Source organism: Papio anubis, chromosome 9 (assembly GCF_008728515.1).
Source record: "Papio anubis isolate 15944 chromosome 9, Panubis1.0, whole genome shotgun sequence".
Taxonomy (NCBI): Eukaryota; Metazoa; Chordata; class Mammalia; order Primates; family Cercopithecidae; genus Papio; species Papio anubis.
In genome coordinates, this window is record NC_044984.1 from 59,262,691 (window position 1) to 59,277,625 (window position 14,935).

The following is a 14,935-nucleotide window of genomic DNA, read 5'->3' on the forward strand; positions in this document are numbered from 1 at the left end:
TGCCACTGCACTCCAGCCTGGGCAACAGAGCGAGACTCCATCTTAAAAAAAAATTGTTACTAAAAGCATCTTCTCTGTTACTTTATCTTTTTATTATGTAATAGTTTCTCTCTGTATTATGTGTTACATGCATAATACACATTTCTTTTTCTCTATGGTGACTTTTGCTCCCGTTCATTGGATTCAACTTTGTATGCTCAGTTCCTTAGCACAGAGCCTGGCATATAGTAGATGCTTAATATACTCCATCTGAGTTTAATTTATTCCATACTGGCTTCTCTTACAATAGGATTACCCTTTAAATCAGAACATTATGGTGACCTCTACTTGAAATTTCTTGAGTGACAAGAAACTCAGTATTTTACAAGACACTTTGCTAGATTCTTCCCCTTAGTCCATGGTTTCTAGTTACAAAGAGATAACTTCCACCTACCCATTCTACTAATAGTTCTTCTCTTTGCTTTTTTTTTTCCTATTTGAAGCCATCACTGTTTATTAACTGACCAGATTACAAAAATAATCATGGTAGACCCCTTAGTTCATCCGTCTAATAAGCCTGTAGCTCTTCTCTTTGCTATTGCCAGCATTTCTACCTTCCACAAAATAGGAGGTCTTTTTCTTCATTGCACCTTATGGAGAGGATAATTTAAGGGTCACAGGAAGTTACTGGCTTTTTTGAAGCCTTTCCAACAGTGTAGATCTCATGAATCAGATCCTCCATGCAGACGATGTCATATTTACCAAGAGATTGAGCAAAGTGTTATCTGTCATGGCAATTTGCTTCTTATCAATTTTGCTATAAAACTTTAGGTTTGGGTACGCCCATGCAATGTATGGTTCTCCAATCCTCACCATGTTAATTGAAGCCTTGCTGAGCTTAACAAAGGTTTCATTGAAGATCTGATGAAGACAAAGAAACTCCAACACCTTTCAGACCTTTGGGCTCACACAATTGATACCTCTGATCCTTAGGGAAAGTGACAGTTTGGGTTCTGTAAGAACATAGAAGTTGCCAGCTTTTCTTGCCCTCCTAGCCATTTGAACCTCAGTTCTGTCCATCTGCCTGTATTCCTTGTGGCTATGTTTAGCTTTTTCATAGATAAGCTTCCTCCTTGCCTTTTGAAGCATCTTTTCAGCAAACTTCTTTCTCAGGTGCTTGATCTTCAGCTCTGGCAAAATTCCTTTGCTTTTTCTTAAGGGTTTCTGGCACAGCAGGCACCTTCTTTTTCTTCTCTTCGACACCATCCGTGGTTCCAGCTGGAAAAGAGGATTCTTCCCTTTGGAAAAAAACAGAACAAGAGTGCTTACTCCCTCTTCTACCTGACATCTCTTCAAATCTTTGAGGACAGCTATCATGTCCTCCAAAGCTTTCTCAAAGGCCCAAGTTCAGTATTTCTTTGAGCATGTCTCTTAAGTTATGACTTCTGGACCTCCTAACATTCTATTAATTTACCTCTAGATATCCTGTAATTTGGTAATGTTCCTCTTAAAATGTGGTGCTCTGAATCACATGCCATGTTTTATTTCATTTTTTTTTTCTATGCAAAATAGACTTCTGTGGTCTGGACATTATCAATGATATGCACTGTTTTAAAGTTTGTGGTTCTCTGTGTCCTTTCTTGTCTTGGGTGGCAGCTTTTCTTTTAGGATATTTATTCTACCTCTTCTAGTTTGAAGACCATTCTCCTTGTTCAAAGAGGTTAGAAATATGCTGAAAGAGGACAGAAACAGAATAGATGTCAGGCACCTCTGTGTTATCTTTGTCATCTGCCAACTTTGTACCACCTTCTTGAAGTCATGGGGCTATCTTCTCATTTTTTCGGTTCTTGTTTGGAAGGTAGGAGCAGTGGCAGCAACTGCTGCTATTTCTAACTTTTGGTTGTGATCTTTTGGAGTATTTCCTGCAAGCCTCAGCTTGTTTTGAGTTTTAACCTTTTTAATGGCTGGGCTCATGCTGTTTTGTGAGTATGTCCTTGGTATGTGCTCTCCTCTCATCCTTTTAAATGGCTTTTAAAAATCTGAACCCAACAAGAGTCTTCTTGATTTCTGCAATGCCTTCTACCCCCTTTCTTATTGCTTGAGTTTCAGCTTTTGATTTCTAGCCATAGGATCAATATGTATTTTAATGGTAAAGTTTTTGAATCTGGGTTTCTGTAGCCTGGGTCTATGTTTCATTTTTTTCTCTGTTTTTCTTTCTGTGCATTTTTGTGCTCTAGGATGACATGATTACTTTCTCCTAAATTTCATCATTAGTCTTTCTTGTTGATTTTGCTCTGATTAGCAGTTTCTCTTTTAATTTCCTTCTCCTTACAGAAATGATTACAGTAAAAAAAATGAAGTAAATTTCTGAGATGTTTAGCCTTTGTCTGAATAACACTGTCAGCAGACGTTAGGATAGTTGGAATCTCTCCGTCTTTTTTTACTGTGGCTCCCATGTCAGTTTTACAAATTGTGCTGGAGAAACTTGCTCTCTCCCACTTTGGCCTGTGCAGTCTGTGGGTTACTCCCACCCAGTATTGTTTCTCTTTCTTGGAGGTCATCTCAGTTTTATTTAAGAGACAAATCTGCTAGTTGTAGCTGTCACAGGAGCAGACACCACATCAGACATAACAACAGAGTGGACAGGAAATGTTTGTTAAATGAACAAAGCATTCATTTTAGTGATACAGTGGTCTGAAGTCTTGATAATGTTATAAATTGTGTTACTATTTTTAATGTAAGAAGAATGCACTTTTAATGACTGTCTAAACTCTACAAACCATCAATCCTATATAAATCCTCATGCAGTTGTGTGGAAATCTGTACAATGATTTTAGAAATTAGGAGTTATATCTTTCTAAGGGAATCTTAGAAAATGGCAGTGATTTTTATCTGGAAGCAGTTGATGTTATGTCTATATAGCTAACAAACTGGTAACAGAATCAAACACTGAACCCACATAGCTCATGTCAGACCCACAGTTAGGTTAATAAGAAAATACAGAAATATTTTCAGGAGCACATCAAAATAAGCACTAGACAAACTCTAGTATGCATTTTTTTCCTGTGGTTTAGAATTTAATGGAGGTTAAGATACTGCACTGGGTTGTAGTGTAATCAATTTCCATTTACTCCTGTTCCCCTCTGCCGACCATCTCCTTCGAGTGCAGAGCCAAATGAGGAGCAGAGTCTGAGATCTAATAACATTGCAGAGCTGAGTCCAGGAGCAATCAATTCCTGTCGAAGTGAATACCATGCAGCTTTTAACAGTATGATGATGGAACGCATGACCACAGATATCAATGCACTGAAGCGGCAGTACTCTCGAATTAAAAAGAAGCAACAGCAGCAGGTGCATCAGGTGTACATCAGGGCAGGTAATGTGATTCTTCATCTGAATCAGTTTCAACTCTATCTCAACTTGTGAAATGAAGAACAAATAATCCTAGTAAGGCTTTGGAATTACTAACTGTAGCTCAGTATCTGTCAACACAGCTGGCTTGAGATAATAGCATATTTAGCAACTCATTTTAAATTTTATTTTATCAGGCTCTAAAGAAGAAAAAGACTGCAGGTTCTTTTTAGGCCCCAAGGACCAGGCAGTTGATGGTATTAAACACGTCTCTACTATATGTGCTGTGGAGAAGGGTTTACAAATGATTAAAGTGTTGCAAAGCCATGCAGTCCTTGGACTTGAGAAATTTTGGAGCTTTTGCCCCATAAATTTTATGCATCTGAGTATAGAATTTAGCTATCTGCACACTAGTAAATTAAGCTACATACTAGTCATTTAGGTGATATTATAACAGATGTTGTGATCAGAGAAAATGGAAAAAAAAACATTAAAAAGCCTGTGCTTTGCTGACGGCAAGTATCTTGGGAGTATACTAAAAAGAATACAATTATAATGCAATTGGAAATGCTCTTTTCCAAGGATTGCCAAGCTTTTTTCTTTTCATTTCCAAAAATCTCAGTGAACAATCTGCTTTATTGTTTAATATATGCTGATTTGGGAGTTGTTTATTCTTGCTTGAAGTGAATATCCTAATGAAAATGATGCTTGTCCAGAATTAACCAAAATATAAATTTGATGTGTTTTTAAAGTGGCATGTGAGCATGTGACTGATCTTGCACAAAAACTGAATTTACCTTCCATTTATCAGAGAAGAATAGTTGACTTCTTGACGATTCTCACTTTATCCTGAATCATTAAGAAACCAGTCACAAAATAAATGAACAATTTCACTTTAAGTTTCAAAAACATTGGCACATACATTTCCTCATTTTGTCCTTAAAACAAATCAATGAGGAAGGCAAGGACAGATAGTCTCATCTTCTTCCAAATGGTGTGGAAATGGTGATTCAGGAAGGCTTAGCAATTGTCCAGGGTTATATAGCTGTAGTGAGTGGTCAGGCCAGGGAAGGCTTAGCAATTGTCCGGGGTTATATAGCTGTAGTGAGTGGTCAGGCCAGGGAAGGCTTAGCAATTGTCCAGGGTTATATAGCTATAGTGAGTGGTCATGCCAGGGCTAGAACACAGGTGTTCTGATTCTTTGTACAGTCCCTTTTTAACTACACTGTACAAGTCTTTGGGTGTGATGGTAAACAATTGCTCAGGGTGCTAAATTGACCCAGTGGCTTGTATTCTCATCAGGGATCAGCAAACTGTGATCTGTAGGCCAAATCCTGCTCACTACCTGTTTTTGTAAGTACAGTTTTGTTTGTTTGTTTGTTTGTTTTGAGATGGAGTCTTACTCTGTCATTCAGGCTGGAGTGCAGTGGTACAATCTCAGCTCACTGTAACCTCCACTTCCCAGGTTCAAGCAATTCTTGTGCCTCAGCCTCCCAAGTAGCTGGGATTACAGGCATGCACCACCACGCCCGGCTAATTTTTGTATTTTTAGTAGAGACAGCGTTTCACCATGTTGGCCAGGCTGATCTTGAACTTCTGACCTCAGGTGATCTGCCCACCTTGGCCTCCCAAAGTGCTGGGATTACAGGAGTGGGCCACCGCACCCAGCCTGTAAATACAGTTTTATTGGAACACAGGCACGCCCTTTTTTTTTTACAGGTTGTCTAAGGCTCCTTTCACACTACAGTGGCTAAAATATTTACAGTCTGGTCCTTTACAGGAAAAGTTTGCTGACCCTTTCTCTAGATCATGGTTGGTGTGGTTATCTTTAAGGGAGAGATTGCCGCTCAAAGGCAAAGCTCTAGAGCATTGGTTCTTGAAATTTAATGTGCATAGAGATCATTTGGGGATCTGCTAAAATATAGACTCTGTTTCAGTGGGTTTGGAATAGAGCTGAAATTATATGTTTCTAACAAGCCCGTAGGCACTGCTGGTGCTGCTGCTTGGGGACTGTATTAGTCTGTTTTCACACTGCAAAGAGACATACTTGAAACTAGGCAATTTATAAGAGGCTTAATGGACTTACAGTTTCACATGGCTGGGGCAGCCTCACAATCATGGTGGAAGGTAAGGAGGAACAAGTCACATCTTACGTGGATGGCAGCAGGCAAAGAGAACTTGTGCAGGGAAACTCCCATTTTTGAAATCATCAGATCTTGTGAGACTTAGTCACTATCACGAGAACAGTGTGGGAAAACCCACCTCCATGATTCAGTTATCTCTTACTGGGTCCCTCCTACAACACGTGGGAATTATGGGAGCTACAAGATGAGATTTGGGTGCAGACACAGCCAAACCATATCAGGGACCATGGTTTGAGCAGCATGGTTTTAGATGAGATGGTATACGATAGGATTAGCAACACAGGGGGAGAGACTGAACTTGAACTAGAGGCAGAAAGACCTTAGCTTCTGAGACTTAATGGAAGGTGGTGAGCATGGCGGTTGAGGTATCAGCTTCCGAGGTTAGGGAGGATGGGAAATAGAGGCCTTTCAGACTTGATAGCTTTTGTTTTCATGGAGAAATTGGGGGAGAGTTGTTTGGTGGGAATAAGATGGGGGTTGGGAGTACATGAGAGGTTAAAGAAAGTAATGAAGATTTAGTTAGGTCATTGAAAGGAGTGAGACAGGGAAATGAAAAGATTGTTTGGCATTGAGGACCCAGTGAAATGAGAGGTCATGAATTTGAAGGGCTCAGTTTCAGAAAAGAGAATGTGGATTATGGATCCCAGGTTGGGGCTTTACTAGCAATGTGTGACAAAGAGACAGGGATGCCTATGAGGCAGTGATCTAAGAGGTCGGCCATGCATCTGGCAGGGTAGGGGTGTCAGTGGGCCGAAGACACATGAGGGGTTATGAGGAGCCTGAGGAACAAGGAGCCAGAAGTCTGTGTGGTTCATTACCACATATAGTTAGACTGGGAGCCTGAGAGCTGGAAGAGCCAAAGTGAGGAGTATTAGAATTAAATATTTTCACATAAGGTGGAGCTGGGTGATAAGGTTTAGGATGGAACTGGGGAGGCTGAGGAACTATGAGAATGTAATGGAGGGCCAATCACAGTGACAGTCAAATAATTGGTGAGGTGGCAGGAATGTGGTGAAGAGGAGACAGTTATCAACATTTTCAGTTGATATTGGGGTATGACCAGTGGTAAATGACAACAGTAGAGAAGGGTGGAAGTTAGTTCAGCCAGATGACATGGACATCAAGGAGGAAGGAAACTCACACACAGAGGGAGAGGCCTTCTCCCTACAACTTCTCTCTGCTGCTGCCATCCTGGGACCGTGTGTGTTGAATGCTGCATTGGAAATAGGAGCCTGGTCATCGCCACAGGAGGTCAACGATAATGCCATTGACAGTGCCTTCTAGAAGAACAAAGCTTTTTTGTTTGTTTGTTTTGAGAAGGAGTCTTGCTGTATTACCCGGCTGGAATGCAGTGGCGCGATGTTGGCTCACTGCAACCTTCACCTCCCAGGTTCAAGCAGTCTACCGCCTCAGCCTCCCAAGCAGCTGGGCCTACAGGTGCGCACCACCGCACCTGGCTAATTTTTGTATTTTTAGTAGAGACAGGGTTTCATCATGTTGGCCAGGCTGGTCTCGAACTCCTGGCCTAAAGTGATCCTCCTGCCTTGGCCTCCCAAAGTGCTGGGAATTACAGGCATGAACCACGGCACATAGCTGAGGTCAAAGCTTTTGGTGCTTTTCAGTTTTCAATTGGCTTTCAAAGTCCATTGAGGACACAGGAGTGGTTTTTCATCTCTAGGGCTAGATGCTGGATAGCTGTGATTTCACTGCATTCTCATTACCTTTTTATCACTTCTGTCACTCTGCTGGATCTCACTTCATAATATGCAGTGTGTTCTTTTCCTACCTCTCAGAGGCTGACAGATGATAATCCATATGGTCGTAGTGTTTGTTGTGTTATTATTTTTTTAAATCTGCAAAGATTTTTCTAGGTACAGTACCTCTGAAGTTGCTACTCAGAGACAAGAGCTCTCAGTAAAAAAAAAACATTAGGGGGTCTAGGCCCTAATTATGAATGAGGAGTCAGATGTTCCTTTTTGTATCATCACCTTGCGGTCCCTTCTTCTTTAAAGAAGAGAGCATTGGTATTCCAGGCTCTTGGGTTGAATTCGGTTTCTGCTGTCTGCAGTCACATGCCTCTGCCCCTCCCTGGGGAATACATGGGAAGGGATGTGGTGGGCCAGGCTAGGAGGACCTCTGTGTGATTTCTGTTCCATGATGGATGTGTTTCTCTGTGGTGCACTTCATACTACCTTTCAACATTTCTTTCAGACAAAGGGCCAGTGACCAGCATTCTCCCATCTCAGGTAAACAGTTCTCCAGTTATAAACCACCTTCTTTTAGGAAAGAAGATGAAAATGACTAACAGAGCTGCCAAGAATGCTGTCATCCACATTCCTGGTCACACAGGAGGGAAAATGTCTCCTGTCCCCTACGAAGACCTTAAGACAAAGCTCAACTCCCCGTGGCGAACTCACATCCGAGTCCACAAAAAGAACATGCCAAGGACCAAGAGTCATCCGGGCTGTGGGGACACCATAGGGCTGATAGACGAGCAGAACGAGGCCAGCAAGACCAACGGGCTGGGGGCAGCAGAGGCGTTCCCCTCTAGTTGTACAGCGACAGTTGCAAGAGAAGGCAGCAGCCCCGAAGGCAGTACCGGGAGGACGATCGAGGGGCAGTCTCCAGAGCCGGTGTTCGGAGATGCTGATGTGGATGTGTCTGCGGTTCAGGTGAAGTTGGGGGCCCTGGAACTGAACCAGAGGGATGCTGCAGCTGAAACTGAGCCCGGGGTGCACCCACCCTGCCAGCGGCACTGCCCAGAGCCGCCGAGTGCACCTGAAGAAAACAAAGCCACCAGCAAACCTCCCCAAGGCAGCAACTCAAAAACCCCCATCTTTAGCCCTTTCCCCAGCGTCAAGCCCCTGCGGAAATCTGCTACTGCCAGGAACTTGGGATTATATGGCCCTACAGAAAGAACGCCTACTGTGCACTTTCCTCAAATGAGCAGGAGCTTCAGCAAACCCGGCATTGGAAACAGTGGCACTAAGAAACGATGATGTCTCCCCGAAACTTTGTATCTGGACTCACCTTTTCACAGTAGTGTAAGGGTTGCAGCTGAATGGCTCTAAAAGAGTTCTATTTGTCCAGTGAAAATGAGTAGGTTCAGGGATGAGCAACAGCCCATAAAAAATGGGAACTGGAAGTTTTATAATAGGAGTTAGAAACAGGGCTGTTTTCCCATCTACTTGCTAACTGATGAAGTGGATTCTTGTGGCAAAATAAATATTGTGGTTTTATAGTGTGAATTTTTCCCAATTTTTCATTGTGAGCTATTTAAAAAAGACTATATATCTAGACTGTTAACTCTCATCCATCCTTCTGTTCTGGGGGCCTTCAGAGTCCCTGTGACAGTGCCCCCAAACCTTCTAGTTCTCTGGGTATTACTAATATTCAAGCATGCACATACCAGCTTGCTAGGACAGAAACTGTAAAAAGAAAGTGTCTTCGTTACAAAAAACTTCCTGATTTTCCTTTTCATGGTTTACGGAGGGGATTGTGTCCTGTGAGATTTCCTACAGTACGAGTCTCAATTTTTTAAAAAAAATTCTTATGCTAAATCATAGGAGAAAAATCTAGATAGCCTTTCTTTAACTGTCTATTTCTACCTGCAAAATGAAGAAAACCTTTCATCTCTTGAAATTTCGGTCGATAACCCAGCTGAAGATCTTATGCACAGGACACACTTGGCATATGCTTTAAGCAGTTGCTCCGGACAGCTTGCTCGCGCCACTGAGCTTTTCCTGAGGTTTGTGTTCTCCTCTCGAGGAGAGCTTTCATCCTCAGTGGTACGGATGACTTGATGGGCTCCACACAGAGCCTGGCCTGCATCCCCTACCACACAGCTCACTCACCCACCAGCTCTCGACTGCAGACGCACAAGGCCTCTGTTCAGAAGCCAGAACATAGCACCTGTGACTCTGGTACTTGAATTTTGTGCTTTTTGATTGGAGTCCTTTGTTGAGTACTTTGTTACTTGAACACTGCCTTTCTCTGGAGAAGGCCCCAGTGCTTTCTAGCTCCCTCTCACTCCTGCCCTTTCTAGCTCTCTCTCACCCAGCGGGTCAGGGATAGCACCTCTTGTCTCCACTATGCAGATGGGAACTCTGAGCCACACAGAGGTGAAGTAGCACTTCAGTTACTCAAGGTCAGTACTCCCGGTATTCCAAGTGACTTAGCCACATTTCCTTCAGTGCAATAGGCAGGTTTAATGCTCTTTGTACACAGAGGCATTGGCTACATAGCTTGTAAAAACCAAGACTGGGAAGCCATTCACTAAAATCCCTCCTGACTCAAAGGACCTGTCTCCAGATGGTACAGAGTCCCTTGATGGTGTTTTACAAAACCAGCTCTGACTTCCTTATCCTGAACAGGGAGTTTATTTTAAGAATGCTTCATGCACCTGTTACTTGGCTGAGCAACAGGCTCACTCCTCAATCCCTTCTGCCCGCCGTCATTAGAGGAATAGACTCAGCCTTCATGTCTGTCTCTGGAAGACTACTGGCAATACTTTCAGGAATATTGTTGGTGCAGCCAATATTGATTTGAGCAAATGGATTGTTAATTCTGAAACGAAAACTGTAATTGTAGAGCAGGCTTTTACTATGAGAGGTACTAATTTTTATAATAGAGAATGTGGTTGTGTGGGCTTTTTTTGAACAGAAAACACACAATGACCTATACCATGAGAAAAGCTATTTTATCCTCTTCGTGGTATTTTTAGCCCCAAAGGAACTGAAGATGGAAAATATGACTAATAAGTTATTACAGTTTTGGTCTTGAATTCTGTGCCATCTGAAGTTAGCATCCAGCTTCTTAAAAAGCAGCCACGCCCACAGCCTGTTTTTTGGGAAGGGTGTAGGTGGAGAGATGGGCTTATTTTGCATACCACCCTCAGGGCCCAGAGACCCACTGCATTTTCCAAAGTTAAGCAAATGACACCATTTTCTTCCATCAGCTAAACTTTACAGATAAGAATGATTCCACCTCATATCCGTTTCTTTGCCCCTTCCCAAATGAGTCAGAATAGTCATGTTCCCCTTGAGGGATGTCTGACTTGAATGGAGAATTGTTCTTTCCTCTTTTGAATCAGCTCACTAGCTCCCTGATGGTCTGGGTTCAAGGAGTTGGTTAATGAGGTAGAGGCCACTTATTCAAGTCCTTGGGATTGCACCATTGCTGTCCACAAACAGTATCAACAACACATGCTGTGCCCTGTGAACACTCTCCTCTCACCCGTTTCCAGGGTTGGTCTTCCTGAGAAGGGGATGGAGGAGATAACACACAGTTTGGGATAAGTATCTGTTGAATGAATGAATAACTGAATGGATAATAATAGTCCTCTGAGACAAAAATGGCCTTGTCAGAATTTTGAAAATCCAGCAGATTCCTGTTAAAGCACTCTGTGTACCAATAACATGCATGCATTGTACCAAGTAATCACAATGTGAATTGGTCAATTAATGAGCCTTGCCTACTTTAGAAAATAAAGAAACCTGCAGTAGCCTCTACCACACAGCATGTACAAAGACCAGTATGGACTTGCTCTCTTCCCTGTGTATTGGACACTGTATGCAAACACCAGAAGTACTTAACAAGTAGTGGTTTCTTGATTTTTAGATATGTCTGTAGCCTCTTAGCACTTTTGCCGGGAATCAACTCATTTTGATGCCTCTGCACCTCAGTTCCTCTTACAAAAGCCTCCAGATGATCTAAATCTAGTTAGCAATGTCAGCCTATGGACTGTAACGGTTTGGGACATTGTATTCCTTTGTTTGTCTCTTGTTCTGAAGGATTGTATTGATCACAAAGTTATATGCATAAAGATTCTCATTGTTGTAACTGTTGTGCCATTGTCTGAGTGCATGCATGGAACACTGTTGTGACCGTCCCTTCTCCCTTCTTCCTTCACCCCCAACCCCAGACCCCACTTGGTCACATGAACCAGGGAAACAGCCCGATAAGCTCCATCTTCCCCAGTCTAATCACTGGGTTGCAGGGTGGCCTGTGACCTGCTCAGCATTTGCAGAATAGCTGGTTCCTGAGTATGAGTAAGCGTAGAGTTTAAAACTAAGAGAGTTTACCTAGAATTAACCTTTAGATCTACCATTTATTTTTGTCTTAATAAAATGAACAATAAGAATACAGTTTAGCTGCATGGCATTAAGGATTCTGTATGAATAGATGTATAGTTGCTACCATCTCCCCATATAAAATCTCTTTTTACAGTGTTTCTGAGCCACTTTCTTTACTGCCTACAGCATTTGAGGCAGCATTTAAAATATATTGTTTTTCCTAACTAGAAAAGTAGCAGGTTTTAGAAAATTGGGAAAACAGAGCATAAGGAATCATCAATATTCTGTATAGATCTTTCCAGTACGTTTGTGTATGTGTGTACACGCCATTATCTACAAAAAAAGGTATTTTGAACGTGGTAGTTTAAGCTGTCTTTCTGGTAAATGCTCTTATACAATATGATTTTTAGTGACTAATATTCCTGCATGTGTTCATGCTGGAATTCACATAACCAGTACCTTGTCAAATAGGAGGTTTCTGACTAGATAGTAGTAGAGACAGTAACCTGTTACATGTATGTACATAGCCCAAATTATTTTCTTAGGATATGCGTATAGAAGTGGAGTTGAAGGGTCAGGAAATATGTCCATTTTTAAGACACATATAGCTCCAAATTGCCATTCTTAAAGGTCGAAGTTTACAAGCAGTGAATCAGAATGCCTGCTTCTCTACATCCTGGAAGAGGCAGCAATCTCTTTCCTTTTTTTTCTTTTCTATGACTTCTAGTGTTGAAGTGCCAACAGAAGTGTTTTAGAAGCAGTGATAATGGACACTCATAACACCCATATCTCATTCCTGACTTTTAAAAGAAGCATTAAGTAAGATGTTGGCTGAAGTTTCTGGTAGGTGCCTATTATTAGGTTAAGAAAATTCCCTTTTATTCTTTGCTTGCTAAGAGTTTTTTTTTTCATCAACAGGTATTGACTTTCATAAAAAGAACTTTAATTGTATCTTTTGAGAAGGGAATAGTGTTTGAGACTTGGTATCCTGAACGCAAAGAAATAGCCATTACTAGGTTTTGTCAAAGAATACCAGATATTTTAGAGTTAGAAGTTATGCAGTAAAAGCTTTATGTGCAACATGTTCATTGAAGTATTAAATGTACTAATGGAAACTTGAAAACAATGTCAACATCTGAGAATAAGGGAGATGTTTGGGTGAATTATGATTCATCCCCAGGATGGAAATGTGAAGGCCAGTGAGTATTTGGGCCGCTGAAGTGGGAGTTATCTGTTATCCACATCAGGCAGCTCAGAGTAAAGTCAGCAAGTCTACAGTCATAGAGCCACCAGGATACAGTGATGGATGGGAGGCCTCCTGGCTGAAGGTAGAACTGTGGGAGTGGTTCTTCCACAAAGGCAGCCAGTGCTCACCTGAATGGGGACTGGTACTGTAGGTGTTGGGTCAGCTTCCGTGCAGTTCCCTGCTGGCCATCTCCCAATGCTGAATGTCTGACTCAATTCAGGCTGCTGTAACAAAGTACCATAGACTGAGGTGGCTTAAACAATGGCATTTCTTTCTCACAGTTCTGGAGCTGCGAAGTCAAAAATCAAGGTGTCTGCAAATTTGGTGTCTGGTGAGGAAGGGCCCTCTTCCTGGTTTGCAGATGATTACCTTCTTGCTGTGTCCTCACACGATGGAGAAAGGGAGTATGTTCTGGTCTCTTCCTCTTCTGATAAGGGCACTAACCTCATCATGAGGGTCCCATCCTCATGATGTCATCTAAAGCTAATTACCTCCCAATGGCGCCACCTTCAAATACCATCACCTCGAAGGTTGCTTCCTTCCTGGTGGTTTGCTCTGGTCAGACCAAATGACCTCCTGCAAAGTGCTACTCGATCCCATTCTCTCCATCCCTTCCATCCCAGGCAATCTTTATCTGGCTATGCCAACTGTGCCCCAGGGGCTTCAAGAGTTATTGTTTTAACATTAAAAAAACCAGAAAGTTGACTGTTTCTTAGTGTTTACATTCTTGCCATAACAATTCTAGTTTGCCTTTAGGCAATGCTGATCACTGGGAAGGAGGTGGATCGATTCTCCTATGGTACCAACAGTTTTTCTGGGAGGAAACTTCCTGATACCTCAACCTGGGAATCTCCCTATCCCTGGAGGGTCCAGGAATCTGTATGAAAACATGAAACAAAGCAAAAAATTTTAAAAAACCTCCCATAGTAATTGTTTTCTTTTTGAGACAGGGTGGAGTGTACATAGCCCGAATTATTTTCTTAGGATATGCGTATAGAAGTGGAGTTGAAGGGTCAGGAAATATGTCCATTTTTAAGACACATATATCTCCAGGCTGGAGTGCAGTGGCACAATCTTGGCTCACTGCAACCTCCACCTTCCGTGTTCAAGCAATTCTCCTGCCTCAGTCTCCCAAGTAGCTGGGACTGCAAGTGTGTGCCACCATGCCTGGCTCATTTTTCTGTTTTTAGTAGAGATGGGGTTTCATCATGTCCACCAGGCTGGTCTCGAACTCCTGGCCTCAAGTAATCTGCCCGCCTTGGCCTCCCAAAGTGCTAGGATTACAGACGTGAGCCACTGTGCCTGGCCTTCCTTAGTAAGTTTAACGTTGAACTAAGTTTAGCAACCACTGAACAAGTTGACTAGCCATATGTCACCTGATGACAGGGGTAACGATGGGGAAATTGTTAGGTAATTTCAATGATGTGGAAATATCATGGAGTGTGCTCACACAAACCTAGATGGTATAGCTTACTACACACCTGGGCTATATATGATGTGGCCTATTGCTCCTAGGCTACAAACCTGTATAGCAAGTTACTGTGCTGAACACTGCAGTCAGTTGTAACACAATGGTAATTGTCTATCTAAACATATTAGAAAAGGCACAGTAAAAATACAGTATTCCAATCACCCAGGACCACCATAGCATATGAGGTCCATCGTTGACTGAAACATGATGTGGCACATGACTGTATTAAAATGGTCTCCTAACTGGTCTCACTGCCATCCATTTTGGACCCTCCCCCTGCCCACCCCACCTCTCTGCTACTTGGCTATACACTGCTGCCAGAATGATCTTTCTAAAATGAAAAACTAATTGGGCCATCCCTCTGGTCAAAATCCTTCTTCATTTTGTGGAGGGTAAAAGCTAAAATCCTTATCTTAGCGTGATTTGACCCATGGTTAATTTTCCGTCTTATTTTCCCACACCTTCCCCATTCATTACCTCGTGCGACCTATCCTCACCAGTACCATGACATCGACCATCTGTGGAGCTCCTTGAGCTCAGCACTATACCAGCTCCTTTGTGCTATCTCACTCATTCCTCTCAAGAGCTCTGTGAAGCTTACTGGCACTATATTACAGATGATGAAGGCAAAGTGAGCAGTTACATCCTTGGCCACTTGGAAGGAGGTGGA

The 14,935-nt window shown here is 42.3% G+C and overlaps 1 protein-coding gene across 6 annotated transcripts in view; it reads left to right on the top strand.

The window, feature by feature from the left end:
* Positions 1-11,315, top strand: part of TBC1D30 (TBC1 domain family member 30) — a 111,445-nt gene extending 100,130 nt beyond the window's left edge. For 2 of the 6 annotated variants that reach the window (XM_021922563.2, XM_009181139.4), the window contains 3 exons: positions 3,149-3,355; positions 3,528-3,587; positions 7,686-11,315. In XM_021922563.2, the coding sequence (XP_021778255.2) occupies positions 3,149-3,355; positions 3,528-3,587; positions 7,686-8,473 (1,055 nt within the window). In that variant the 3' untranslated portion in view covers positions 8,474-11,315. The remainder of the gene's footprint in view (positions 1-3,148; positions 3,356-3,527; positions 3,588-7,685) is intronic. The other 4 variants (XM_021922564.2, XM_021922566.2, XM_009181137.4 and 1 more) reach the window with 2 other exon arrangements.
* The last annotated feature ends 3,620 nt before the right edge of the window (positions 11,316-14,935 follow it).